This window comes from Anser brachyrhynchus (genome assembly GCF_964034855.1).
Source record: "Anser brachyrhynchus genome assembly, chromosome: 4".
Lineage (NCBI taxonomy): Eukaryota > Metazoa > Chordata > Aves > Anseriformes > Anatidae > Anser > Anser brachyrhynchus.
In genome coordinates, this window is record NC_137698.1 from 50,189,420 (window position 1) to 50,216,541 (window position 27,122).

The 27,122-nt window shown below is 41.4% G+C and overlaps 1 protein-coding gene across 2 annotated transcripts; it reads left to right on the top strand.

Annotated features, from left to right (window-relative positions):
* Positions 1 to 7,691: 7,691 nt before the first annotated feature.
* AASDH (aminoadipate-semialdehyde dehydrogenase) lies at positions 7,692 to 27,114 on the top strand. Of its 2 annotated transcripts, XM_080591142.1 has the most exons (15): positions 7,693 to 7,840; positions 8,955 to 9,208; positions 11,254 to 11,374; positions 11,820 to 12,160; positions 12,988 to 13,180; positions 14,105 to 14,346; positions 17,223 to 17,329; positions 17,784 to 17,956; positions 18,705 to 18,897; positions 19,395 to 19,513; positions 20,820 to 21,660; positions 22,882 to 23,045; positions 23,616 to 23,741; positions 24,747 to 24,878; positions 25,776 to 27,114. In XM_080591142.1, the coding sequence occupies exons 2-15, from the start codon at positions 8,979 to 8,981 to the stop codon at positions 26,181 to 26,183; spliced, it is 3,390 nt and encodes a 1,129-aa protein (XP_080447268.1). In that variant the 5' UTR covers positions 7,693 to 7,840; positions 8,955 to 8,978; the 3' UTR covers positions 26,184 to 27,114. The 2 variants fall into 2 exon arrangements, with proteins under 2 accessions (XP_080447269.1, XP_080447268.1); XM_080591143.1 differs by lacking the exon at positions 25,776 to 27,114 and having other exon boundaries at positions 7,692 to 7,840; positions 24,656 to 24,794.
* Positions 27,115 to 27,122: the final 8 nt, after the last annotated feature.

Sequence of the window (27,122 nt, forward strand, 5' to 3'; positions counted from 1 at the left end):
AAGAAAAAAAAGTATTTTTACATGTGGAAATAACTTCTTAAATGTGATTTGTGTGTTAGGTGGCATAATTCTGATTTCGTTAAGTGTCCCAATACCTTTTTTCCCTCTACATAATGCATGTGAAATTATAAGGAAGGTCTGCTACTGCAAGCACTGTGATCTTTAGTAATGGTACACGCCTAATCTTTAGTATTTAAGACCTTAAAGTGGAGAAACTTTTCAAGTGTCACTTTATTCATGGACAACTGGAAGTGTGCTTCAGGATACCAGGCCCCCCCTTTTTTTTTTTTTCCATACGGTGGGATACATATATGTTTTGAGTGGAAACAAACAAACCTTCAGTTCTAGGTGTTGCCATTTGTATTATTTCAATGTCTCACCGTTGTTATATATTAACTTAGACAACATTTTAGTTTTATCAATTGCAGGGTTTTATTTGATTGTCGAGCAAGCGGCGGCAAGTAAAACAGCGCTGGGCGGCCGGGCAGTCTCAGCTCCACCAATGCTGCGCGCCTAAAACTCGCCAGTCCCGATTTATAACCCAGTAGTTCCGGGGTTAGGTGGCACAGCCTGGCGTCTTCCACGGCTGCGCGGCCTGTGGCTAGGGGGTCTCCGCCAGCCCTCTGGTGGTCGCGGGGATGAGGATCATCGTCTTCCTCTGCGTTGGGGTTCATGAGCTTGCTGCGGTATGCGTGCTTTCATGAGAGAGGGATGTCATTTTGCCCTTACTTGGAGTTGGTTTCTGCTGCAATTGTTAACTTAACAAGAAGTTACCATTCTGGTTTATTCAACAGGATATTGTGGGTAAAGGCAACCAACTGTCGAAACCTTCATCAGCAATGTTTTAATGAACAAACAAGACTTCACTCATTACAATCCCCCCTTTTTCTCTGTATCATTTTGTTCATTAAATCTATTCAGTTCCAATTGACTCAGGATTAATGTTTCCTCCAATACGGGTCTATCATTTATTGATTCGTACTTTATCCTCATAAGCATTAGATGAGCAGCCTCCAGTCTACCTTTTACAATAGCTATGACTCTGTTAAGGATACAAGGACCAAACGTCAGTCGTAGGGTTAATAAAATCAGGGGGCCAGCTATTGTCAATAACAAAGTGGTGAGCCACAGAGAGTGATTAAACCAGGACTCATACCAACTTTGCTGGGCCTCCCGCTCTCTTTTTCTCCTTTCCAACCCTTCTCTAAGTTTGGTCATGGTATCCCTCACAATTCCAGTATGATCAGCATAAACACAGCATTCCTCCCTGAGAGCGGCGCACAATCCCCCTTGTTGTAAATACAATAAATCTAGTCCTCTGCGATTCTGTAATACCACTTCGGATAACGACCTTATAGATTTTTCTAAAGCACTGATAGATTTCTCCATTCTGGCTAAATAGATTTCTCCATTCTGGCTAAATCTTCATCCACAGCTGCTCTTAGAGAGGTGAACTCTCTTCCTTGTTTGATTAGTGAAGCAACTCCTGTGCCTACCCCTGCACCCCCCAAAACCATTAGGGTAGCCACTGTCAGTGTGGAAATTGGTTCCCATTTTGTCAAATGGTGTTCTTGATTGATCTGATTGTCATACATAAAATTCTCTGGGTGGTAGAGTATCTTTGGGATGGTTATTACTTGAACACAGAATTCTACAGACCCATTGAACAAGTCCAGGGATAAACAAGGGCTAACTCCTATCTTTGAGCATACCCACCTAGCATCCTTTGCTGGTAATAACCATTCTGCCGGTTTCTTTGTACTTCCGATGTTAGTTTGATTTGCACACAAGTGCATTTTATCGGGTGGGACTTGTCCCACGCATCTCCCCTTCCCAGTCACTTGGGTCAGCGTTATGCCCTGACCCTCTTTCCCCCACGTACATTGTGAGGGATTGGATCCATTTACCCGTCGGGCCTTCTCATTGACCCCCACAGCTTCAGGTTAGGGTTGGTAGCATTTAACAGCTGGTAGCTTACTTGCATCAATTTCCACAGGGAACTTTTCCCATTGTCATTTCTGGGATTCCGGATGATGGTGTCATTGCTAACAGTAAAATTTCCAGTATTTTTCTCGATACCCTCTTCATCCAAGCTTGGGTTCAATACCGGGTTGGGTCCCACCAATTCAGGAGGATCCAGTGGTGCGACCTCCTTTTTTATAAATATGAAGCCTCCTCTATCGGCTCCAGGTTCCCAGAACCTTACACCCCAGGTTCTCCCTCTCTCCCATCCTCGATCGTTAGGTTGTAATACTGTAACCCTCAGAGATCTACAAGTTCCGGCGTTGTTTACGCTACCGTCATAACTGTAAGTAGGCTCACGGCAACCTTCCGGTATCCAAGTAACATTGAGATACTTATCGGGAGGGTGACTCCACCACCTCGGAGTAGCTATGGTTTCACAGCCCCAGTATGCGCAAAAATAGTGCCCTGAATAGTTACAATAACTTTTTCCCGGGTTTGAGCTAGGACACCAATAGGTAGCCTTCGCATTGGAAGCCCCCCAGGAGTATTGTCTCAGGGGACTACACAGGTGGTGTTCCGTATTTCCTCCATATCCTAGTACCGTCCCGAGTAATTCGCAATTGGTTATGTTGAAAGAAGGTGCGCCTGCCGTAATATTAGTTTTGAGGATCTTCAAGTCATCCCAGCTACCCAGGGTCCACTTAAAGGGCTGGTGCGAATATCCCTCATCGGCCCCAGCCGGACAGGGGATATTCAGTAGGAGAGGTAGCGCCAACATACACCAGAAGGGCAACGTCCTTCTATAATTCTGGGGAGGCGGCTTCGAGCTATGGTGGGTACTAGGGCAGTTTATTTGGCCGGACTCCATCATCTCAAATAGGGGTGGGTACCAAGTAATTCTCCCCACTGTTGTACCCCTCTGCCTCACCTGCCTACTTGGTTGCTTCAAGCAGCAGGGTTCACGTTCCTCACGGCAGCAAGGGTAATTTTCAGGAGCCTAGGTACCGATTTCCCTGTTCCAGCCACTCCCAGTCCCAGTTATTCACTCCTCCTTAGGCGCGTTACCCTTCTGATGTATGGGTCTTGGTACATTAAGGAATTTCCCTTCCCCTACTTCCCAGTTTCGTTTACAATGAACCTATTATTCCTTAGAGAGGGTTACCGATCATACAATTACGAATTCACTCATCAGTCCCTTTTCGCAGGGTCAGCCTCAAGTCTCCGGGTTGGCTGGTCACTCTCCACCGTTCCTCCGGTATTGGTCCTTTAACTCGGCTGGCGTGAGTCCATCCTTTCTCGGCTGTCCGGACAGCTGTGTCTGTGGTAAGTAGAACAAGGTAGGGTCCTTCCCAACGAGGAGTTAAAGAGGTCTCTTTCCAGGATTTTATCAGAACCTGGTCCCCTGGTTTGATCCTGTGTATGGCCATCTCTAGAGGGGGGCGTTGTACTACTAATCCCTTTTCGCGCAACTGCTTCCTTCTGATCATAAGTGGTACTACATATGATTGTATTTGTGACTCCTCCAGCTGAGGATGATCAGTTGGGAGCTCTAAGTCATACGGCATCCCGTATAACATCTCAAAAGGGGAGATTCCTACATCTGTTCGGGGCTGGGTTCTTATGTTTAGTAAAGCCAATGGGAGGCATTTTACCCATGTTGTTTTTGTTTCTATCATGAATTTGGTTAATTGTTTTTTTATTTCTCCATTCATCCTTTCTACCTTTCCCGAGCTTTGTGGATGCCACGAGATGTGATATTAACTTGATACTTTCTCTCCTGACTGCCTCCTGACTCTCTCCTGCTAACAGCAAATCATCCACATATTGGACTAAGGTTATTTCAGGATTTGGTTCATAGTTCTCTAATACTTGTTCTAATGCCTGACCGAATAGATTTGGTGATTCCTTGAATCCTTGGGGAAGCACAGTCCATCTTAATTGTTGTTTCCGATGGGTTGTGGGATCTTCCCACTCAAAGGCGAAATAATCCCTGCATTCCCTTTTTAAAGGACATGCCCAAAATGCATCTTTTAGGTCTATGACACTATACCATTTCTGTGTTGGGGACATCTGGCTTAGCAAGGTATGTGGGTTAGCTACTACGGGAAATCTGGTTATTGTTCTTTTGTTGACCTACCTCAAGTCTTGGACTAGCAGATAACAGCCATCAGATTTCTTGATAGGCAATATAGGAGTGTTATGGGGTGACATGCAAGGCTCCAGTAACCCCTGTTGTAGTAGCCTCTCGATTACTGGTTGCAGCCCCTCCCTGCCTTCTTGAGACACTGGGTATTGTTTTACCCTGATAGGGATCTCGGATTCCTGATAGTGACTTCAAAGGGACTAATATCTAAACGGCCTACTGATTCGGGAGAATACCACACCTCAGGGTTTATTTTTGCCTCGTCCTCTACTGTGAGGGTGTATAATTTAACCTCAATTCCTCTATTTTTCACCTCCAAATTAATTTTTAACTTAACCATTAAGTCTCTTCCCAACAGGTTATATTCAGCTTCTGGTACTAATAAGAAGGATCCTGTGCAACTTTGGGCTGGGGTCTCTATTTCCACCCCCTTTATTACTGAGACCCTAAAGGGCTCTCCTTTTGCCCCTATCACTTGTAATTTCTCCAAGGAAGGTTGACATCCCCGGGGTACCATTTGGACAGTAGATCTTTCTGCCCTTGAGTCCACAAGGAACTCTCCACTTCTTGATACTGGGGACCTAGCTTCAATTTTATCAAGGGCTCCGTTGTATCAGAAGTCCCCAGCAGATAGAGCCCCCGACCCCCCCCAATCCTCTTTAAACATTCGCTCATCCTGTAAGCGTTTTCTGCAGTCCTTTTTCATGTGTCCCTTCCTTTGGCAATAAAAACATGCTACCTGCCTTAGATCCCTCTGATCACTCTGGCTCCTCAGAGGCCTTTCTCTTGGTAGCGGAACACCTGTTCCCCTCGGGCGAGGGGGGGGCCCTTTTTGTCCTTCCTGGACCGCTGCCACCAATATCCTGGCCTGCCTCTTCTGAGTCTCTTCTTCACTTCACACATACACCTTCTGAGCTTCTCTCAGCAACTCATCCATCCCTCTATCCTGCCAATCCTCTAACTTCTCTAACTTCTGCCTGATGTCCACCCATGATTTTGCCACAAATTGTGTTTTTAACAAGGCCTGTCCCACTGGTGTACCGGGGTCCAGTCCCGAATAAAGCTGGAGGTTCTTTCTTAATCTCTCCAGCCACTCTGTGGGAGTTTCGTCCTTCTTCTGATGTTCACTAAAGGTCTTGTTTATATTTTGTCCCCTAGGGACTGACTCCCTTATCCCCTGTACAATAATAGTCCTTAAGTCCTGCATATGACCCCTATCTTGTTCATTTTGGTTATTCCAATTAGGCCTCCGTAGGGGCCATTTAAGATCTCCCGCAGGACCCTGCTGATGTTGCTGGTCCCAAATTCTCATTCCAGCCCTCCGGATCATGTTCCTTTCTTCTGCAGTGAATAATATACCTAAAATGGCCTGGAGTTCTTCCCAGGTGTAAACATTAGGCCCCAAAAATTGGTCTACTCGCTCAGAGACTCCAAGAGGATCTTCTAAGAGATTTCCCATTTCCTTCTTGAATTCTCTGACGTCTCCCATATTTAGGGGGATGGAGACGTATCCCATACCGGGTTGGGGCCCTCCCATTGCAACCTCTCTTAGGGGATATAGTCTACCCTCACCCTCTCGATTTCTAGTTTGGCTCCGAGTTACCCGTCTAGTTCCCCGAGGGGTGTCCACAGCCGAATCAGAGTCAGTATGGTAACCCGGAGCCGGGGGGGGGGGGGCTGGAGGTTGCGGAGGAGGGGGGTATATGGGGGGGGTGGGTGAAAGTGAGACTTCTTCCTCATTCCGTTCATTCTTTTTCCTCCCCCCTCTCTCTCTTAATGGGTATAAGTTGGCTCGGGTCTCAGATCCTATCCGTAAGTGTGCATACTCACTCTCCTCCAGGCTGAAAGGCTCCTTTGAATTCACATCATTATGTTTAGAGCCTGACAGATCCATTCCTCAAAGGACCCAAACACGGGCCAATATAATGGGTCACTCCTAATTTGCTTCCCACCCCAGACTTCCATACAATAATGTATCATCTTAACTTTATCCTTATCCCGCCTAGAGGGGTAATCGTTCCAATGTTTAATCATTAACCCTAACGGGCTCTCCGGTGGTATCAGAGGCAACCTAGCCTTGGGTTCCGACCCACCCACGGGACCAGAAGACTTGCTCTTCTTCTGTCCCATCGTCCAGAGTGCCTTCACACACACACACACACACACACACAGAGTCTTCGCCTCCCGTTCGTGGCCCAGTCCCTCGCGGGAGGTGGGAACCGCAGTACCAGGGAGTCTGCACCCGCTTCGTCCTGGACTGGACGTCTCACACAGGCACACTCCGGGCTGCCCAACCCCAACCGAACGGATAACCGGCCTATACTTACTCACTCCTAAGTCTTCGTTCGGGTCTTCGTGCACAAAGATTACAGGGTTTGCCGGCTTTTATTTACTTCTCGCCACAGTTTTGGGTTCGTCGGTAGAGGTATGTGGCCGAGAGGTCTCCAAACAGGGGCCGCTACATCAGCGGGGCGCCTCCGCTGCGAGGCCTCGCCAAATTACCCCTATCCGGGTCACGGCACCAACTTGTTATATATTAATTTAGACAACATTTTAGTTTTATCAATTGCAGGGTTTTATTTGATTGTCGAGCAAGCGGCGGCAAGCAAAACAGCGCTGGGCGGCCGGGCAGCCTCAGCTCCACCAATGCTGCGCGCCTAACACCCGCCAGTCCCGATTTATAACCCAGTAGTTCCGGGGTTAGGTGGCACAGCCTGGCGTCTTCCACGGCTGCGCGGCTGTGGCTAGGGGGTCTCCGCCAGCCCTCTGGTGGTCGCGGGGATGAGGATCATCGTCTTCCTCTGCGTTGGGGTTCATGAGCATGCTGCGGTATGCGTGCTTTCATGCGAGAGGGGTGTCATTTTGCCCTTACTTGGAGTTGGTTTCTGCTGCAATTGTTAACGAGAAGTTACCATTCTGGTTTATTCAACAGGATATTGTGGGTAAAGGCTATCAACCGTCGAAACCTTCATCAGCAATGTTTAATGAACAAACAAGGCTTCACTCATTACACCGTGAAACTCTATTACCAGCGTGGAACCGTGCTACGTTATTTTAAAAATGGGACAAAACAGTGGAGCGCTGACGCATTAACTCCTCCCATGCACGACATTAAAAACGACGAACTGCTTTTGTCGTCATCTCTCCGCGCCGCCTTTGCGGCAGCACGCGTCGAATTTGTCCTTAATAAACTCCCCGTGAAACAAATCATCTGGGGCCAGCCGCCGGACTCCCCTGCCCGGCCCCGCCGCCCCTCCGCACATACAGCCCCCCCAGCAGCCCCCTCCCCCCCACCGCCCCTGCAGAAAATGGCGGCCGCGCCTTTCCCGCCACCGTAGCGCCCCCGGCCGCCCGTACCATCTTCTGCATGGGCGGGGGGGGGGACACGAGCGGTGTGTGAGTGGCGAGGCCTGGCTGCTCCGCACCCCTCAGCCCGCCCTCCGCCCCGAACGCCTCTGCATGTCTTTTTGCCCTTTTCTCATCGCTGAGGAGGCGCTGCCGGGGAGGGCCGGCAGGGCTGCGGCGCACTCACAGTTGTCCCCCCCCCAGGGGACAAAATGGCGCCACCCCGCTCAGGCCGGGCGCCGCTTTCGGATGCCTGAACAGTGCGACAGACACTGACCAATGACAGCGCGCGTTACTGGGGAGTCGTCCAGCACTATAATTGCCCCACCAATCAGAAGCGCTGTCTTTCGGTTGCTAGGAGGTGGCGAACGGCGGCTGCTGGCTGAGGTGGGAGCCGGGGGCGCTGGGACTGGCGGCACCCGTCCCGCGGCGGCCGCTGGGCTGGGGGCGGGCTGGGGGGAGCTTGGGGCGTGCCGGGGTGCGGCGGGGGACGCTGCGGGGGCCTTAGTGCGGTGCCGTCCGCTCCGCGGCTGGGCCGGGCCGGGCAGGAGGGCCCCGTGGTACAGGGACGCGCATCTGCGCGGGCAGCGCTGGTAAAGCCTTAGGAGTCGTCTGTTGGGATCCCTGCGTAAGCCGTATTTCCCTGTGCTGTTAAAGCTGGCGGTCAGTTTAAGGCATTGAGGCCCTGGAGCGTGTCCAGAGAAGGACTGCGAAGCTGGTGAGGGGCCTGGGTCACAAGTCCTGTGAGGAGCGGCTGAGGGAACTGGGGGTGTTCAGTCTGGAGAAGAGGAGGCTCAGGGGAGACCTTGTTGCTCTCTACAACGAGCTGAAAGGAAGGTGTGGGGAGCTGGGGGTCAGCCTCTTCTCACAGGTAACTAGTGATAGGTCCTGAGGGAGTGGCCGCAAGTTGTGCCAGGGGAGGTTCGGATGGGAAGTTACGAGACATTTCTTCTCAGAAATTGGAACGGGTTGCCCAGGGAGGTGGTGGAGTCACCGTCCCTGGGGGTGTTCAGGGAAAGGTTGGGCATGGTGCTTAGGGACATGGTTTAGTGGGTGGTATTGGTGGTAGGGGGTGGTTGGATGAGATGATCTAGGAGGTCTTTCACAGCCTTAATGATTCTATGAATTGCTAAAGTTAATATTTTAGTTCTGTACAGCTTTAAAAATAAAGGTGTAATAAGGAGCAAACTAGGTCTGTAATTAAATCTAAGTGAATTACCATGCTCCTAAGCATGAGACCCATAGTAAACGATTAAAATATTAAGCTTTATGTTCTAGCAGTATAAGGTGTTGTAAAAAACACAGTGAAGCACTGTGTTTTCTGTTAACTGAGAAGTTTGTTGGTTTTTTTTCCCGGTTGGTACTGTTTTGTGTATTTATGTCATTTGACTAATATACATCTCTCTCTCTCTCTCTCTCTCTCTCTCTCTCTCTCTTTCTCTCTCTCTCTCTATATATATAAAAATAGGAGATGACAATGTAGTCTTTGTTAATCTTCCAGGGCTACTGAAGAAATGCAGCTGGGATGACTCTTCAGGAGATGGTGAACCAGGCAGCTAGCCTGTACTCAGATAGAAAAGCAGTTTGGTTTGATCAGTGCAATGATGAACCTCCAACTTTCTACACATACGCAACAGTGGTTAAACTTGCCACGGAGTTAACAGCTTTCCTTCAAAAGCACTGCAGTCACCAAGGAAAATGTGAAATAGGCCTTTACTGCTATCCAGGAATAAACTTACCCTCTTGGATCTTAGGGTAATGGTTTGAATTCTGTATTGTATTTTTAATGGTCAACTCTATTAAGTAAATTTTCAGTCTGTTTATGTTTTTAATATCAACAAAAATGTAGTAATACCATAAGCAATACCTACTAGTTGGTCTTGCTGCTGCTGAAATGCTTGCTTTTTTTTCTTTATAGCATTCCTTAACAGTCTAGAGGCACTCTGATTCTTGCAATCTTAAAGGGAAAAGATTGCAGTATTGCAGTTTAGTCGTTGAAAAGTCTATGCCAAAGTTTATTGAATCTTAGGTTCCTTGATCTAAAATGTATGTAATTCTTTTTAATGTACGGTTAAGTATATTTATAGAAATATCAGCAATTACTGACTATCTTTGTACTTGTTTAAAAATGGGCTTGATTAACAGAATAAATATATTCAAAAACAAGTATACATTTTTTAACGCATTCTTCTTGTCTTGCTAGCCGAAAATAAAGTCTTGAAAACAAATGTCATGTTTTAAGCTAAATGAGTCTGTAGGTACAGTTCTATTACAGGAACGTTGCAGGAGAAGTTAATTAGCAATGCAGCACTACAGAGACATTGATTATTTAATGGCTAGGAAATAGAAATGTTTATCTCAGCACTCATGTTAATTCAGCAATTTTTATAACTTACCATTACTGATGAATTAGAATGCTTGTATCCTTTTACCTATTATATTTATGATGTAACATAGTATCTTAGCATCCCAAGCATATTTTCTTCAGTTGGCGTATACTGCAGCAGCTTTGCTTGTGAGGTCTATGTTGATATTTCCTGCTGTCACACTGCACCTAAAATACACAGTAGCATCAGAAGATGCATCACAGTTGACTATAAGGATCTCTATCAAGTGGGTGCTGTGATCATGAACCTTCCAGAAGTGCTGAGGAGCTTCCTCAATAATAGGGAAACACATTTTCCTCAGTCCAGCAGTGGAGCAGGTTGCCTAGAGAGGTTGTGCAGGCTCTGTCCTTAAAGACTTTCAAGATCTGACTGGACAAAGTCCTGCACAACGGCCTCAGGGCTGACCCCACTGGAGCAGCAGGTTGTACGGGGCAGCCTGTAGTCCCATCCATCCTGGCTTATCCTGTGTCCTAATGCCCTGAGCAGCAACACAGATTTCTTTTGTTATATGCCTGGGAACTGGCAGGGCATTTTAATTACTCAGCAAAGATAGCTGTAAAAAATCAACTGCTGTATGTAATGCAGGGCAGGCTTAAGTGGGTATTGATTCCAGTAGGCAGAACACTGCAGTTTCCAAGCCTTTGTTCAGGATCTTGTCATTATTACAGTGATAAATCACTTGCACAATGAGGAATTTTAGCTAATTGGACACGGGAACCCAGCCTAAGATGAAATGAGAAGATTTAGGGAAACTTCATATTTTAGTTACCGATTTTTTTTTTTCCTGTGGAGTTAATAAATTCAAGTGTTAGCCTTTTATCAAATTAAGCCACTAGAGGGAGCGTTTGCAGTAAACAACGGTTGAAGAAACTACAACATAAAGCACTGTGAATGAGAGCAGAATGACACTTACTGTTCCTCTGTTTATTTCTTAGGGAAAAAAGTTCTGATATGTGCTCAGAATTTTCTTATACTGGACTGTTTACTGAGAATAGGAACTGTATTCAGTGTGCAGACTTTTTTTTTTTTTAAATGTTGCAGGTGTATAAATGAATGCTTGTATTTCTGTCCAGAGTCTATAGCTGAAGTTTTGAAATCATGGTGCTGTTATGTCAGTGTTACCCTTGTCATCACCAATCTGCTTGGCCAAGGAAAATTTCGATTTTTTTTTTTATTTAGCTCTAACATTTTTCCTTGCTGTAAAATGCCAAAAGGCAACACTGATTATAATTTGTTTCATACTTCGTTTCTAATAAAATATTTAAAAGTCAGGTTATAACTAAATTTTCTGGCTCTGGGTACAAATTACAGTTAAAAAAAAATCTTAGTTAAATTCAAATGGATTTTCCTAGAGTTTTCTTCATTTCTCTGTGGGTTTTTATTTATTTATTTAAAATGTTTTTGTCTTGTTAGAATCCTTCAGGTTCCAGCTGCTTACTCTCCTATTGATCCAGATGCACCACCAGTGTTATCTACATACTTCATTAGGAAATGCAATCTTCGATATATTCTTGTTGAGAATGACAAAATAAAGGTAAGTGTTCAGGCTTCTACAGAAGCATTAAAGTGCAATTTAAAAATGTGTAGCTATTCAGATTGTATTCTGTTTCTATAAGCTTGGTTGGGCTTGTTTTGTTTTTTTCATGACAAGAGGCTTTCATTCAGAAAAGTATATCTTTAAAATTAGCAGTACAAAGTGCTTCTCCCCTGTTCAGAAAAATTCTTTGTCCTCTGTATGTTTTCCCTTTTAATTATTTGCTCAGGTAGGTGTTTATTTCTCATTTATAAAGTCTGTGTTTACTCATAGTTAATATACAAACATATATGAGCTTAAAACTGTCTGGTGTAAATCCTCCAAAATAGAGGGGTGAAAAATCACAGGTAATTTGTGAAAAATGTTGTTTCATGTTTCATTACATATGGTAGAACAACAGAGCATCGTGAGTTCTGCTATTTAAAGTGTTTGTTTTATTTTACAGAAATTCCAGATGTCCCACGTTGGTTGGTTTTCTCGCAATTCTTCTGCAGTAGAACATATGGGTTTAACTCTCTTCCAAACAAGCTGGAGCCACACCGATGTAAATTCACAAGCAGACAATGTAAACAGTAAATATGAACCTTTCAAGGCTATGGGTAACTCACAGCCAGGAAATACTGTTTGCCCAGAACAACTCAAAGTAAAAACATCAGGAGGAGGATACATGGATGTTGGCCAGAAATGCTCTTTAGCATACGTCTTGCATACATCAGGAACTACTGGGACCCCCAAAATTGTCCGAGTACCTCATAAATGTATAGTGCCAAATATTCATCATCTTAAGTAAGTGTGGTTTCCAGTTTTTCCTTTAAAAGCTTTTACAAATTTGATATTTAGGGACTCTCTAAGCACTTCAGAGGGTTGTACATTGGGTCTTTGCTAGCACTGTTTCACTTCTTCCTCCTTCCCTTGCATTTCGGATTTCTTTGTGGGTGTTTCTGTTGTTTCAAAATAGTACCACAAAGTTTTGTTTCTCTTGGTGTCATTTTTGATACTTACTTTTTAAAATTATTATTATTAAAGTAAGTTTATAATGATTTTTAAAAATTATGTTTTATAATATGTTTTACTCATTTTTTATGGGTGTACTTGAAATAATATGCTGTTGTTGTAAGTATTGTATTGCTGGTTTGCTGCTTAAAAGAAATAGATAACAAAGTTAATTGTTCATTCACAATTATATTTAAATGTTTTTTGTAGTTTTTAAATCCTAATTCCTTTTTAGTCTCCTTGGGTTTCTTTCTGTTCTATTTAATAATTTCTAGAAAATCTATTTATGGAAAATAACAGTTGTGTTTTTTTTTTTTTTTTAAAATGAGCACCCATTAGTTGAAATACGTCTTTCAGCATGCTGTATTGGTGTGTAATGTGGTAGATGAACTTGTAAAAGGACCTCATTAGTTTATATTAATAGTTACAGTCTCGATACAGGAGCTTTTGCTGAAATTGTCTGGTCTGAATATTCTGGCAACATGCCTACATATTCAGGGTAGTCTGTAACCCCTTGGCGTTGCTAAAGTGGGGAATCTCTTTAGTGCTGCTCTTCTAGTTTGGAGTTGATTTTTTAACAACATGCATCAGGTTTGTAATTCCTGGCTTTCTTGTTTCAGATCCATATTTGAGGTCACACAGGATGACGTGCTATTCCTGGCTTCTCCTCTAACATTTGACCCATCTGTGGTTGAATTGTTCATTGCGCTGACCAGTGGAGCCTCGATTCTAGTAGTTCCAAACACCGTTAAAATGATGCCTTTGGAGCTGTCTGCTGCTCTGTTTCGCCATCACCATGTGACAGTGCTGCAGGTAGGCAACACCTAAGATGACTGCTTTCAGTCTTTCACTTCTCACCTTTCCTAACGTGTGTTACTTTTTCATCAGTCTAAACAGTAACGACAGTAGCGTTCTTCCTGGAGAGAGGAGGTCATGCTATCCTTTTTCTGTAAAATGTTAGCTCATCGGCAAATTACTGTTTGTAGGGAGCGTCATACAGTTTGCAACACAAAGCAATGAACTGAAGATAAAACCAACATCCATCTTGAGGATCCATTAATTCTTCAGAATTAACTAAATTATGGAGTAAGCTGTTAGAAACATGTTAGCCCTGTGTAATAGACTAGATCTTGGAGCCTTTCCTCAAACAATTTTTGAATTTTAGTGGTAGTCTCTGTTCTGAAAATACAATTGAAATAGTGCCATTGGTAGGATGATAAAACGTTAGTAAATTATTGTCTTTTAACAATAATGAGAGAAATAGAATAATTGATTCCCCAGCAACGCTTCTTGTTTTCAGGCCATCTGCTTATATGAGCCTTCATTTGTTCCTTCTGTGTTGGAATAGGTCATCTCGTTTTTAATAGCTTTAAAATTCATTTTTGGAAAATTTACTTGAAGTTATGAGCATCAAGCGTGGTTGAATAATCCTGGCCTTTTACCTGGCAGTGTAACAAAGTATTTCGTAAAGCTAGGTAAAGCAGAAACTCTGCAGAAGAATGTAAATTGGTGCTGATAGTACTCATGAAAGGCTTCACACAATATACAAAACCTTGCAAAACAGCAGCACAGTCTATACTAACATTTGATGGTTGATGCCATCTACTGTACAGAGATAATGGTTAAATAGATCCACAACGTAAATATGGTAGTAGATATAAAGCAAGAAGAGGTACGCATATGGAAAAAAAAAAGTAACAGGTATTTCTCTTTCTTTTTTTAACATGAATCATTCAGGCAACACCAACACTTCTCAGAAGGTTTGGAGCTCACATTATTAAGTCAACAGTGTTGTCTGCAGATACTTCACTCCGAGTCTTAGCTCTTGGTGGTGAAACCTTTCCCATACTGAGTCTCCTGAAAAGTTGGAAGCACCAGGAGAACAGAACAAGTATTTTTAATCTATACGGTATCACCGAAGTGTCAAGCTGGGCCACTTGCTACAAGATTCCTGAAGAGGTTTTTAGTGCTGATTTTAGGTAGGAAATTTCATTGTTTTCATGGCTTGGTATGTGAATGCTAAAAATCAGTAGAAATGAAACCCAGGTCTCCTGTTTCCAGGGCTACTTGAGTCCTCATCAGTGTTTATGCCAGTAGAAGTTACACGTCTTTTACGTAGAAATAGGCAAATCTGACCGTTTTCTCATGTTGTTACAACCCCCCCAAGTAAAAGTTGGTGAGTGATTGTTGAACCGTAAAACTTCGGTCTGAAATCCTGCATGCTTGTGGCACTGCTTCACACAGTGTGTCGTGATGGGTTCTGTTTTGGTCATCTCTCTATCTAGACTTCTTCCTCATCCCAGCCTGCCTTCCCACTGGTGGACCTGGACTGGCCTAGTCCAGGGTGCGCTGTCTCTGTGTGCTGGTACTGGCTTGGTGTTGCACTTCTGCAGGCAAATAGCTCCTACCCAATTTGTTAGTAACTTCAGTTAGCCCTACTCTTGCTCCTCGTGAAGCTTTTCCAGTGAGATCTTGCATATTCGAACAGAAGAAGCCTAATAGAGCTGTCGGTGGGAGTAGAAAAATGAGGCTCTTTAAGTCTCAATCATAGCCTCTGAACAAAGACACCTTCATAGCTTAGTTAGAAAGTTAGAAGAAACTTAGAAAGTTGCTTCTGAGATTTACTTATTTGAAGCGAAAATACTCAGAGACGACTTTCAAATGTAATCAATAGATATGAGTGGTTCTTACTGCTACAGTGCTTTTACCTACAGTTTTAAAACTCCACAAACGAAGTGGAGACTAGTTTCTGATTTTTTTCTGATATTGGATAATACACTGTTCAGCAAATGATCCCACTGATGTCACTTGACAAGTACAGATGGCAGAAATTTGTACAAAGTGGCTCACCCAAGGTTTCATGGTCCTTTTGGTTGGACTTCCAGAAGTACTTCCTTTTCATCATTTAGCACTCTGCTATTTTCACTCAGTTAAAGACTTTTTTTGTTCATTGAATTTCATAAAGAGAGTTGCAGGAGTGTCAAGGCCATGAGAGGTTCTTTGAGTTAGCTCAGTGTTTTGTTTGCTCTCTGAAATGTCTAATTATTCCCTGGCATGGTGTTACACGTGTGACTTCAGTTAGACACGTCCTATGGAATGGGATGTGTCAGACAAATGGTGTGATATATTAACCTGGTGCTTTAACAACTGAAGACTGAAAATGGTGGATGGTCATAAACTGTTGACAAATTCTCCTGGAAAACTCCTACAGCACAAGCAAGGACTCTTCTAGATGTGGCCTGTTATTAGGTACCTGTTCTGCAGAAAATGTGAGATCTTTTACAGCACTGAAATTTTCTGATTCTAATGTTTCATTGTGGTTTCTCTGAGTTCAAACATTGTCTTCTCGTCAGTGAAGCTGTTTTTTCTACTCAAAGTTTTTGTGCTCCCGAGATAATCTGTTGTTTTTCAGTTCAAACTAAGGTGCAGTTGGAACGCTGAAAATTTTTATAGTCTGTGACTATTGTCTCTCGCTCTTCACATCGCAGCCTGTTCCCTCTAAGTGTCACTGCACAGGGAATTACAGTTCCTTTGCAGTAAACAAGTAAGCAGCCCAGGATCAAAAACAGGACAGATAGTTTTATGTCTTCTTCACTTTTAGTATTGGTAGGACAATTGGAGTGCAGTGGTCTGTTATTCTTGCTATCTAAATGATAAAAACTGGCACAGTTTCTAGAGAATACTAGAATATCAAAAAATCAGCAGAAAAGTTAGTGCGTTATTGGTCTGTCTCCCCTCTGTTTTTTAGATATGTTTGGCAAAATTAAACATCTAATCTCAAGTCTCTTAAAAATAATGTCAAAATGAGTTGTTGTTTTTTTCTTTTAATTTTGCTGTTTTATAATATATGTAGTAATCTTGTTTTGTTTGTAGCTGCTATATTTTACTTTTTTTTTATTTATTTATTTCTGTTGGGACTTTTCCATGGTGTGGGGTAAACATGCTGAATATCAGGGATGCTTCCTCTTGTCTATTTGCCAAGTCATTGTATTTTGAAAAAACAAACATTTTTTTTGGCAAAAAATACAAAATTTGAGTGCATTTTGGCTAACACAGGATAAAGCATTCATTGACTGATCAGAAAAAAGAAGAGGTTTCAACAGCCTAAATAGCAGGGATTGAGCAAGAGTATTAGGTTCAAATATGAGACTTTAAGATCAGAGCTGAGTTGATACACATGCCTAACTTGATATATTACCAAAATTATTTCAAGTTACTTTTTTTTAATTTACTGAAAAAATATATTATTCTTTACTTTCACTCAGAAGTAGTGTCTGTATTCAGTGAATGAGGTTTTGCAAAGTGCTTGCAAAAGGGAAAGGAATGAGTTGGTCTGCAGCTCAGTGGAAGAATTCTGTAATAAGATACATGATATTGAAATTACTGTTCCTTTTATTGCAGGTTTTTCTGGAAGAGTCACCTGTATTCATTGACACAATATCAGTAACCCACAAGAATAAAAGCTCAAACTAGGGTAGGGAAAGAATGAATTAGAAAGTGTTTGTATGTGTTTAAAATGGTTGAACTTGATAGAGGTTCAACCTGGGGGACTTAAAAGCTGGCAGAAACTCAGGGGACTCTCAGGGGATTTCATAATCCATTAAGCCTTATTTTCTGTCATTGTCTGGGTGGTTTTTTTTGTATCTGATAATGAAACCCATGCACATTGACGAAGTTTTTAATTTTGAACAAATAGAGCAGTTTTTTAAGAAGAAATATTTGTAGAAAGAATCCCCAGCTATCTACTCTTGCCCTGATACTGATCTTTTAAAAGGCTGAATGTTAAATAATGCCTGTAATCGTTTTGTGTTCAGAAGGAAAAGATTTTTACTGCTTCTCTCTTCAATATCTTTAGAACTGATTTCTCTGTACCTTTGGGATCACCGCTCCTTGGAACAACAGTTGAGGTCAGAGGCGACAATGGTTCCGCAGTTCTAGAAGGCGAGGGACAAGTATTTATAGGTTATTTTATATTTTTTGTTCTTCTAAGATACTTTTCCTAATTGGGTTTTAGTAATATGTTGATTTTTTTTTACTTGGTGCCTACCTCTAATAAACACATTAATGTAACATTGTAAATTCCCATTGGGCTGGGAACCTTGATGGCATTTTAGGTTGTTGGAATGATGGACAGGAAATTATCACCATTTTATCTGCATGCTGCTTTCATTATACTGATTATCTTTTTTTTCCTGCTTGCAATTTTGATGCTCAGCTGTAATAATTTACATGTTGTAACTGAATTAACTGTATGGGCCAATTGATACAGTGTAGAAGTTTAGACATTGGCAATAAACGTTTACTCTTTATAATGCTTGCTAGCATTTAGGAGAATTTAATAAAACACTCAGTATTTTCATAATAATTTCATTTACAGTTAGCCATTTAATAATGACCACAGTCTTTTCTTGTGTAGGTGGTGAAGAACGAATCTGCTTTCTTGATGATGAGATAACTGTACCCCCGGGCACAATGAGAGAAACAGGGGATTTTGTAAGAGTGCAGAATGCACAGATGGTCTTCTTGGGTCGGAAAGACAATCAGATTAAACGTCATGGCAAACGTTTTAATATTGAATGTTTGCAGCAGGTAATGTAACATCTAATGTTATGCAGAGTGGCCGAGGCAGCTGAGGTTGTTTAGCCTGGAGAAAAGGCTTGGGAGAGACCTTACTGCTCTCTCCAATTACCTTAAAGGAGGCTATAGTGAGGTGGGGATTTGGCTCTTCTCCTGAGCACTAAGTGATAAGAGGAAATGGCCTTAAGTTGCACCAGGGGAGATTTAGACTGGATATTAGGAAAAAGTTCTTCACTGAAAGGGTTGTGAAGTATTGGAACAGGCTGCCTGGGGAAGTGCTTGAGTCACCATCCCTGGAGGTCTTCAAAAAACGTGTAGATGTAGAGCTTAGCCACATGGTTCAATGGTGGGCTTGGCAGTGCTAGGTTAAAGGTTGGACTGGATGATCTTAGAGGTCTTTTCCAACCTAAATGGTTCTGTGGTTCTATGATTCTAATGAGTGTGCCAGTACAGAAGAGCAGGGATAATGCTCGTGCATCATTACCACCAGAAATCTGTATGTACTCATTTTCAGATGATTTTTAGAAGCTTTGAAGAAATTAGGAGGATGTATTATCAAAAATCTAGTCATGTAATATAGGTACCTAGAAGGGAGGAGTTCGGTTTTGCGTTCTTAGAAATCTATTTTATTGTATGTTTTATTCCAACAGAATTGAAAACTGTTTATGCAGATGAAAATTTTCAAATGGTGCACTGCAGTGCTTGCATGGTCTTTTGATAAACTGCATTTCAAAACATAAATAATGTTTTTTAATTATAGGCTGCTGAAGATCTTTGTCAGGTAGAAGCTTGTGCAGTGACCTGGTATCAGCAGGAAAAACTTATCCTATTTGTTGTGCTCAGTGGTGATTTAGAAGAGAGAGAAACTCTTCAAGAACTTCAAAAATGTCTGCCAGCTCACGCAATTCCTGATGAGCTTGTGCGGATTAAATCTTTGCCTTTAACATCACATGGTAGGTGAAACTATAAGTACCCTTGCCACTTACTTTAATGGTCTCCATTCTTTTTTTTTTTAATTGACCCAAATCTCATCATGCTTTTGAAACACACAGATCAGATAACTAACACCTACTAGGAAATCTTGACCATGTATTATGTGTGCTTGATAATGTTTCATTCAAGATTCAAAATGTAGCAGTAAAATCAATTTAGTACTAAAACTGCACTTTTTTTTTCTCTGTCACTTCTGTTGCAGTCTGTGACAGAACCCTGACTTCTCTCAGGGAAAGATCAGGCACTGAAAGTGGGATTATGCGGGAGGCTAGAGTAAGTTTTCAAAAACCTTATTGGGTTCTGTTGAGTGTAGCTGATTGACTGGAATAAAAAAAAAAAAAAAGTGCAGTTGAGTGGAAGCCTGTAAAAGAGTAAGATAACTATTTGGGGAGAGCAAGCTTTGGAAGTGTAAATGCTGAAAAGCAATGAAAAAAATCATACTTTATTTTCTACAAAGGCAAAGTTGATATATCTGAACTGAACAAGATTTACCACAACCATCTAAACTCCAGAAGGCGTGACAGTAAGCTGAATGGCGCAGAGGAATTGTGGGAAAGATTGCAGTATTTATGGAAGGTAGTATTTTGAGCTGCCTTTTTATCTTTGCAAGTGGATCATTATACATGTGTCAGGAATTAAACAGTTTTAAGAAGTATGACTAATGCAGCCAGAACATTCTTGCTGCCTATACATTCAAGTATTACAGCTCTTTCTGTTCAGTTAATACTTAAATATAGTTGCTCTGTAATGGCCAGGAGGGACTCAGTTATGTTTCTGTATCAGATAAAGCTGCAGACTGTGAAGGTATAAGCAATTAGTATAGGAAGGATGTAATCTGTCAGTAGCTTTTTGAATACTGCTTCACTTGCCAAGTAAGGTATCCCTAAGGGAAACAAGGAACTGGGACGTGGAAATTTTGTACAAAATAGCTACTGTGTTAGTAGAGTTTCTTATTTCTAAAGGTAATTACAAATTGAAGAGTCTTTTTTAAATAGGTGGCACAGTTGCGTAATTATCTCTTGGACAGTCTCACTGTATTGTTTCTAAACTTCTGTGGTAAAGGCTTGTTTTTCAAAGTACTCAAATGTGATGCCCAACAGTATTAGATTTTTTTGAAAGGTATACTTCTAAGTTTCACCTGAAAGTGGGATTTGCTGAATACATACATGCAGAAGGAAGCTGGTGATGCAGTTTGCAGTGCCTTTGCTGATACTTAACTGTGTTGGTGGCTATAGAAATGATAACCAAGGGGATGGGACGTGCCCTAGATCTAGTCTGAACAGTAGAATGCAGCCTCCAAAACCAGAGGGTTTGGGATTTCATAACTATACTTAAGAAGCAGGGAGTGCAGTGACAGGAGACATGCAGTAATTGCTCTTTGTTGTAATAACAATGCTGAATCCGTAATCCTTTATGAATTGGAAGGGGTTATAGCTTCAACAGTAGGTAGATAAATAGGTTACTTAAATCATTCAAAAGCAAAAGATACTGTTTTATATAAATCTTACTAAAAACCAATTTTATCTAAAGGCATCTATATTTTATCTGAGAAATAGTGTAGGTGTCATTAGTAAATGGTATCGAGATTGAAAACGGCCAACAAAAATACAGCACTTTCTGCTTCCGTTCCTTAGACTGCAGAATTGGAAATGAACAAAAAAATGTGTAGTACTGAACTAGTAGCTCCCTGTTCCCACGTTCCTCCCCAGCTCGTGTTCTGTCAGTATCTCTGCAAAGTTTCAGAGGGAACTGACTTTCCTCAGTTCCTGTTAATTTTTAGTGGGACTTCTGGGTATTTATTAGGATATTACCTGACTTAAGTTTTTCTGTGTGATGTGGTGGAAGACTGATGAACTGTTACTTCTTTCCTTCTTTTCTCTAGTCTGTTCTGGGTTTCCTAGGTGATTCCAGTGGAATTTCTAGAGACGCAGTATTTCTTCACAGTGGTGGAGACTCCTTAAAGGCTCTTCAATTTTATGATGAAATTGAGATGCTAGTAGGCAGAGCTGTGCCTGGACTCCTGGAAGTTATTCTCAGCCGCACGATCGAACAGGTTTATACACATATTCTTAAAACCGTGTTTCCGGATGAAGACCAACTAATAAATAATGACAATGCTTTGAAAAGAAAACTAAGTGGGAACAATGGAGAGGAAATCCATGGAAAATATGGTAAACTGAAATCTGAAAGAAATCTTGAGGTTGTTCCAGGATTAATTTCATTTCTTGCGCTGAGCAGAGGAAATCATTTTCTTTCTATGAATTTCACCAAGTCTTTAATGCAACCCCATAATACAGCACAGGTCAGAGTGGAACCACTACAACAACCATCCCTTCTGCATTTAGCAACTCCAAATATAATGAAAAGCCATGTGCAAGGGCATGAAATGGAGAAAAACAGAATTTTAACAGTTACCAACAATGCAAATAAAACTGACTGGAGCTCTGTACAGCAACTCCAAGCAGAATGTAGTCACGTAACAACAGCAGAGTTGACATTATGCATAAGATGGAAGTCAAACACAAGAAAATGTGTTGATGCATCGCCGTTGGTTATAATACCTTTTAAAGATGAAATATCTGCATCTGTATATGTTGGCTCTCACTCTCACACAATGCAGGCCATTGATCTAGATTTGGGAGAAATAAAGTGGGAGAAGACCCTTGGAGATCGTATTGAATCTTCTGCCTGCATATCTAGGTGTGGGAATTTCGTCATCGTCGGTATGTCTTTTGGTTTAGCCTTCATTTCAGAGTCATTTTTCTGCTAAATATGAAATGAGTAACGTAGAACCTTATTTCTTACCTCGGAATGACTTCCATCTATACTTACCCATAAACTTACGTGTCTGCTTCAGGACTAGTTTATTGTAAAACAGAATGGGAAGAAGGAATAAGTAATTCAAGTTTCATGATAACCTGTGATGGAGATTACTTAACATACTGTTCAGTTGTGGGTGATGATATGTGAATTTATTAGAAAGGCCTTGTTAAGGAATAAGCAGTAGGTACAGTTTCTTTTCAGTTACACTGTGTTTAAAAAAAAGTATAGAAAGGTGATACAGTCTTAAAATGTCTTTGAATATTAATAGACACAGAGGTCAGCATGTGGTGCCTCAGATAATTAAACTGTGAAAAATTATCTCCTTCGACTATATATTTGTAAATATAAGTGACGTGAAAATGTTTGGATAGCTTTTTGTTTTTAAACATGAGTTTGGGAAAGGAAGATTTTAATCCATCATTGTGTGTGAATTTTAAGGACTGTTGGCTGTTGATGTGTAGCACTGACTTGATATAAAACTTTTTCTGTTAGGACCAGTGTGCTCTATTTTTTATCAGATCTGTTGCCAACAGAGTTACCGTTATTTGTCTTAGTGTTATCTTTTTTTCTAGAGTGCATAGATCACTGGTGAGCACAGATGTCCAGATGATGAGTTTTTTATGCAAAGCTGATGTTGCCATTTTTTTGCAACTATTTTGATTGCTGTTTACTCTGACAACAAAGTTGAATGTTTTCTTAAGACCAAAAGTTTCTATAACTACAGTTTTCATTAGAAAACATACAAACTTTATTCTTTCAGCATCTTTGTTTTCATAAAGGAAAATTAGAGAGAGAGGTCATTAAAAACATTTTCTCCCTTTTCCGCAACTCTACTTGTCTTCTAATATTATTATTGTAAAGTTTGGTAGAAAGGCAATGAAATAATTATATTCTAAATGTCACCTGGAAAGAACACACAGAATGATCAACTTTGAGTGTATAATTATCACCAAAGACTTGGGGCTAAAAGAGGAGGAGCAGCTTTGGAAAAAATTTTGAAACTCTATCTCCTAAGTCATCTTATTTCTTTCCAGCAATGGTGCAGCTAAAAGCGTAAATGACAGCATAATTACAAATATTTATTATACTTTTTTTTCGTGGTTGTGTTTTGTTTGATACAGGCTGTTATGACGGCTTAGTGTACGTGCTCCAAAGCAGTGATGGAGAAACCCACTGGACTTTTGTCACAGAAGATACTGTGAAAAGCTCTGCAGTTGTAGATCCTTCCAGCGGGCTAGTCTACATAGGATCTCATGACCAACATCTGTATGCTTTGGATATTTATGTAAGTACGCTGGCTGACCTTTCTGTATAGAAGAGCCAATATCCGAATTAGACCCTATCTGTAGTACACCAAATGAATACTCCACTAGTGTTTGTTTTCTCACCACTCCACCCTAAAACTTTAGAGCAAGTTTTGCCTGCTTGAAGAGTGGGCTTAGGATTATGTGGTAGTAATAGATTGAGTGGTGTTCTCCTGCTCCTGGTCCTGGGTGAAACCACATCTTGAGCTTCTCAGTTACTGAATGCTCTGAGGGTGTTTCAGAATAGGGTGCCCAGCTAGAAATAACGCTGTGGCTTAGTCGTGGAAAGCGAGTCTTACATTTCGAAAGAGCAGATTGGAGGAGAAGGAAAACAAGGGGGGGAGATACTACTGGTTGGTTAGCATGTTTTCTCGTATTTACTAGAAAAGAAAGTGGCCAATGACATGAGTTGCTACAACAGCATGTGAATTATATCTTAAATTTCCTAACTAGTAAGTAAACAAACTGTTTAATAAGCTTTGGCTTTAGAAGGTCTTTGTAAACATTCTGAGCTTGATCTCCAACTGTAATTTTTTTTCTTGTGCTTACAGAAAAAGGTGTGTATATGGAAATTGCATTGTGAAGGTGGAGCTGTGTTTTCCTCTCCTTGTCTAAGTTCTTTTCCACATCATGTTTATGTTGCTACACTAGGAGGACTCTTACTGGCTGTAAACCCGGTATGTATATTTGCCTGCTTGTCTTTGATCCCAATCTCAAATTTAGGTTAAACCAAAACGCATTTCTGAAGTTAAGAGCACTTTTCTGATGAAGGAAATCACATGATCTTATGTTACTATGAAATTTTTTCCACATGAGAGCCTTATTATTTTACACAAGGTCACTATAACAATTCCTGTATTGCAGAAAAGGATCTAGTAACAAAGGGAGTTGAAGTGACTTGCTTGAATTTGCATGTTAACTGTAGGCCGAAGTTGGAATCAGTGTCTTCTGATCCCACACGCTACATTATTAGTTAAACCAGTGTTTGTGGTGTTCAGCTCTCACAACCCCACATCGGTCCTGGCTATCCTTACCTCCCCCTGCTGCAGATTTCCTCAGTAGTACCTAAGTGGTCCCTCTGTCTGCCTCTAGTGTTAGAAGACAAGTCTGTTGTTTTGCAGCTCTAGTGGGCTGTAGATAAGAAAATATTTTTTTTCCTAATTCTGAGTAAGAGGTAGTTGAGAACCCCAGCTGTAACTCCAAGTGATTATTTATAACAATAGGAGCTCATTGTGACAATCATGGATTGTGGGTTGCAGCATTTCCTACAGTATTTATAGTTTATAATAATGCAAGTCATAATTCATACAGCTTATTTTCAAGATATTCTCACCTTTACTGACACTTTTCACATACTGAGGAGCTGGGAATGGAACTAAAAAATGAATCTGTCATTCTTGAAACTGCTACTACTACTACTTTGTTATTAATATTACTGTTTTGCCTAGGGGAAGGAAGAGAAAGGTGGAATAGGGGGCAATGAGTATCCCAGGGAATGCGCTAAACATTTTGTTTGAATAGTATTTGAAGAGGAGGTTTGCTTCTGGTGTGCATTCTGGTTGGAAGAGGCCTTTTTTCTTTCTTTCTTAAGGGCTGGGTCAAGCTGTGAAGGAAGGGTCATTTTGTGCAGCTGCTTACAGTTGTGTTGTTAAGCATCAGATACTGCACACTGCCATTTACAGGTGACGGGGAATAAGATTTGGAAAAGCTTCCTGGGAAAACCACTTTTCTCCTCTCCTCACTGCAATGAGAAGTGTGTTTGTATTGGGTGCGTGGATGGAAACTTGTATTGTTACACTCATTCTGGAGAAAAGGTAAAAGCTGCTACTGTTGGCCTTTTTGTGCTTTTTTAATGTTCATCACAAAACACTGCATGAGATGCTTTATTAATGCTCTTTTGTGAGGTTTAATGATTACCACATACCTTTTTGTGAACCAAATACAAGAATGTATTTATTTTTATAGAGAGGAGAAAGCAGAAAATCAGTAGTATGTATTTCTACAGTAGTAGTATTTCTGTGTCATGGCTGAGACAGAAATAACCCCCTGACTCCCGAGGTGCTTGATGGAGTAACAGAAATTCTAGTTGAGCTTGCACCAAGAGCAAATTGTAGTGCCAGGGCAGTGTCAACAAATAAAATGGTCTACTTTTGGTTTTGAAGTTTTTCAGGAATGTTTAAAGCATTTCTTTACAGCTGGTGGCCGTTCAGAAGTAAAGGTTTCTTAGAATGTTTGTTTGTTTATCAAACAATTCTGGCATCGCGGCAGAGATGCTGCAAATCATAATTCTGGCAAGATATATCAGTCTTCACATTCAATTAAATGAGAATATTTTTTAGTTCCTCCATGACGAGTATGGGTTGGTACCATACTGTGGTTATGGCGTGGTAACAGAATTCATAAATTCATAAAGTTCATCACTAATTTGGTTACGATGGGCCTAGAATATTCTTTTCCCAAGTTGGCCATTTTCTGTGTGCCTCACGGAAGGTAGCAACTCTTGCATATCTGTTTTATGAGTCTTTTATCACTTACTGTGTGTAAAGCTTAACTTGTAATGTGACAAGTATTTACCAGCCCTCACCAAAACCTCGTATGCTCTTGAAATAACATGCTCTCCTGTCAACAACTAGTTACTCAAAAAATCAGAGTTGCTGTCATACTGAAAATGTGACCGACCTGTGCTGATGGTGGTTATGTTATTTCTGTAGGTTTGGCAGTTTCCCACTAATGGACCGGTGTTTTCATCTCCATGCATCTCAACTTCAACTAAGCAAGAAATATTTTTTGGCTCCCATGATCGCTTTATCTACTGTTGTAATACGGAGGGTAATTTACTGTGGAAATTTGAAGGTACTTCAAGCGTTTATGGAACACCATTTGTTTTCCAAAGCGATGACTTAAAGAACAAAATCCTTTTGGCAGCAGTATCTACAGATGGCACAGTGTGGATCCTGAATGCCAAGAGCGGAACAGCAGAAGGAGTAGCTAAGCTTCCAGGAGAAGTTTTCTCTTCCCCTGTAGTATGGGGAAGAAAGCTTGTTGTTGGCTGTAGAAATGATTATGTTTATTGCCTAGATTTGTGTATAATGGGAGAAAAAGAACAACAAGGATGTTAGGCCGCTACCTTTGTGTTGTTTACATGTGTACATTAAGAACTCACAGGTGCTGTCTACCTCTCCGCCTGTTTTGCTGAAGACAAGAGATGCTCTTTGCAGACTTCTCAGGTAGCATTTTGCACCACGACAACAGCCAGAGCAGGTAAGTGATGCTCGTTGACTTGCTGTACTGACTGAAGGCTGGCTGCTCAGCACCTAGCCCAAAGTTTCACTGTCCCTCCCTCACTTCCCAGCTCAGGTTCATGAACGAAATGGTTTCAAATGGTTTGGATATGAGTGTTGTGCTTTTTACAGGTATAGTAAGAAATTAATAGGTAGTAGTTTGGCTTCAAGCACTTAGACAATTGGGAGAAACTGGGGTAAGGTGCAGTACTGTGCAACTTGAATTAACACGCTTGTCTCGGTGAGGGAGGAGCATGTTCTTTCCTAGGATCCAGACTAACTTCTCCCCTGGGTGCCTTTCAGCCCAGCCTGTGCCTAGCTCTTCCATGTGTCAGGCTGCTGTTTGTCTGGTTTGAATGGGTTTCTATTCCGTGGCAAGGTAATGAAAGTCCTTTGCTGATTCTAACTTTTAAGATGATTTCTGAGGACATATCCTGCATTCCATGGACTTGGGAGTAATGACTTTTTGTTATAGTTTGTATAAACTACATAATTAATCTTTTGCAAGCCTGAGCCCTCCATGGCTTCAGTTCAGCCAGGCATATACTTTTAAACTCCATTAAAGTCAGCACGAGTTACTTCCTCTATTCTGAAGTGGAAAGGTACTTTGCTGTGTGTATTTATTATGTTGCAATGCCAAGTTACTGTATGAGTTCCAAGGTGAAGGGTGTAGTGTTCAAGTCAATGCTTGCCAAATCATTTTTGAAGAAATTTGAATTAATGCTCTTTACACTGTATTTACAGAGAACTATTAATAAAGGATTGTGTAGATTTTTG

Bases quoted from the DNA above. Each gene is read 5' to 3' on its own strand.
- AASDH (XM_080591142.1), top strand. From the start codon at position 8,979: ATGACTCTTCAGGAGATGGTGAACCAGGCAGCTAGCCTGTACTCAGAT. The intron at 19,514-20,819 runs GTAGTATTTTGA...TCTTTTCTCTAG, and splicing joins GATTGCAGTATTTATGGAAG to TCTGTTCTGGGTTTCCTAGG. The intron at 23,046-23,615 runs GTAAGTACGCTG...TTGTGCTTACAG, and splicing joins TGTATGCTTTGGATATTTAT to AAAAAGGTGTGTATATGGAA.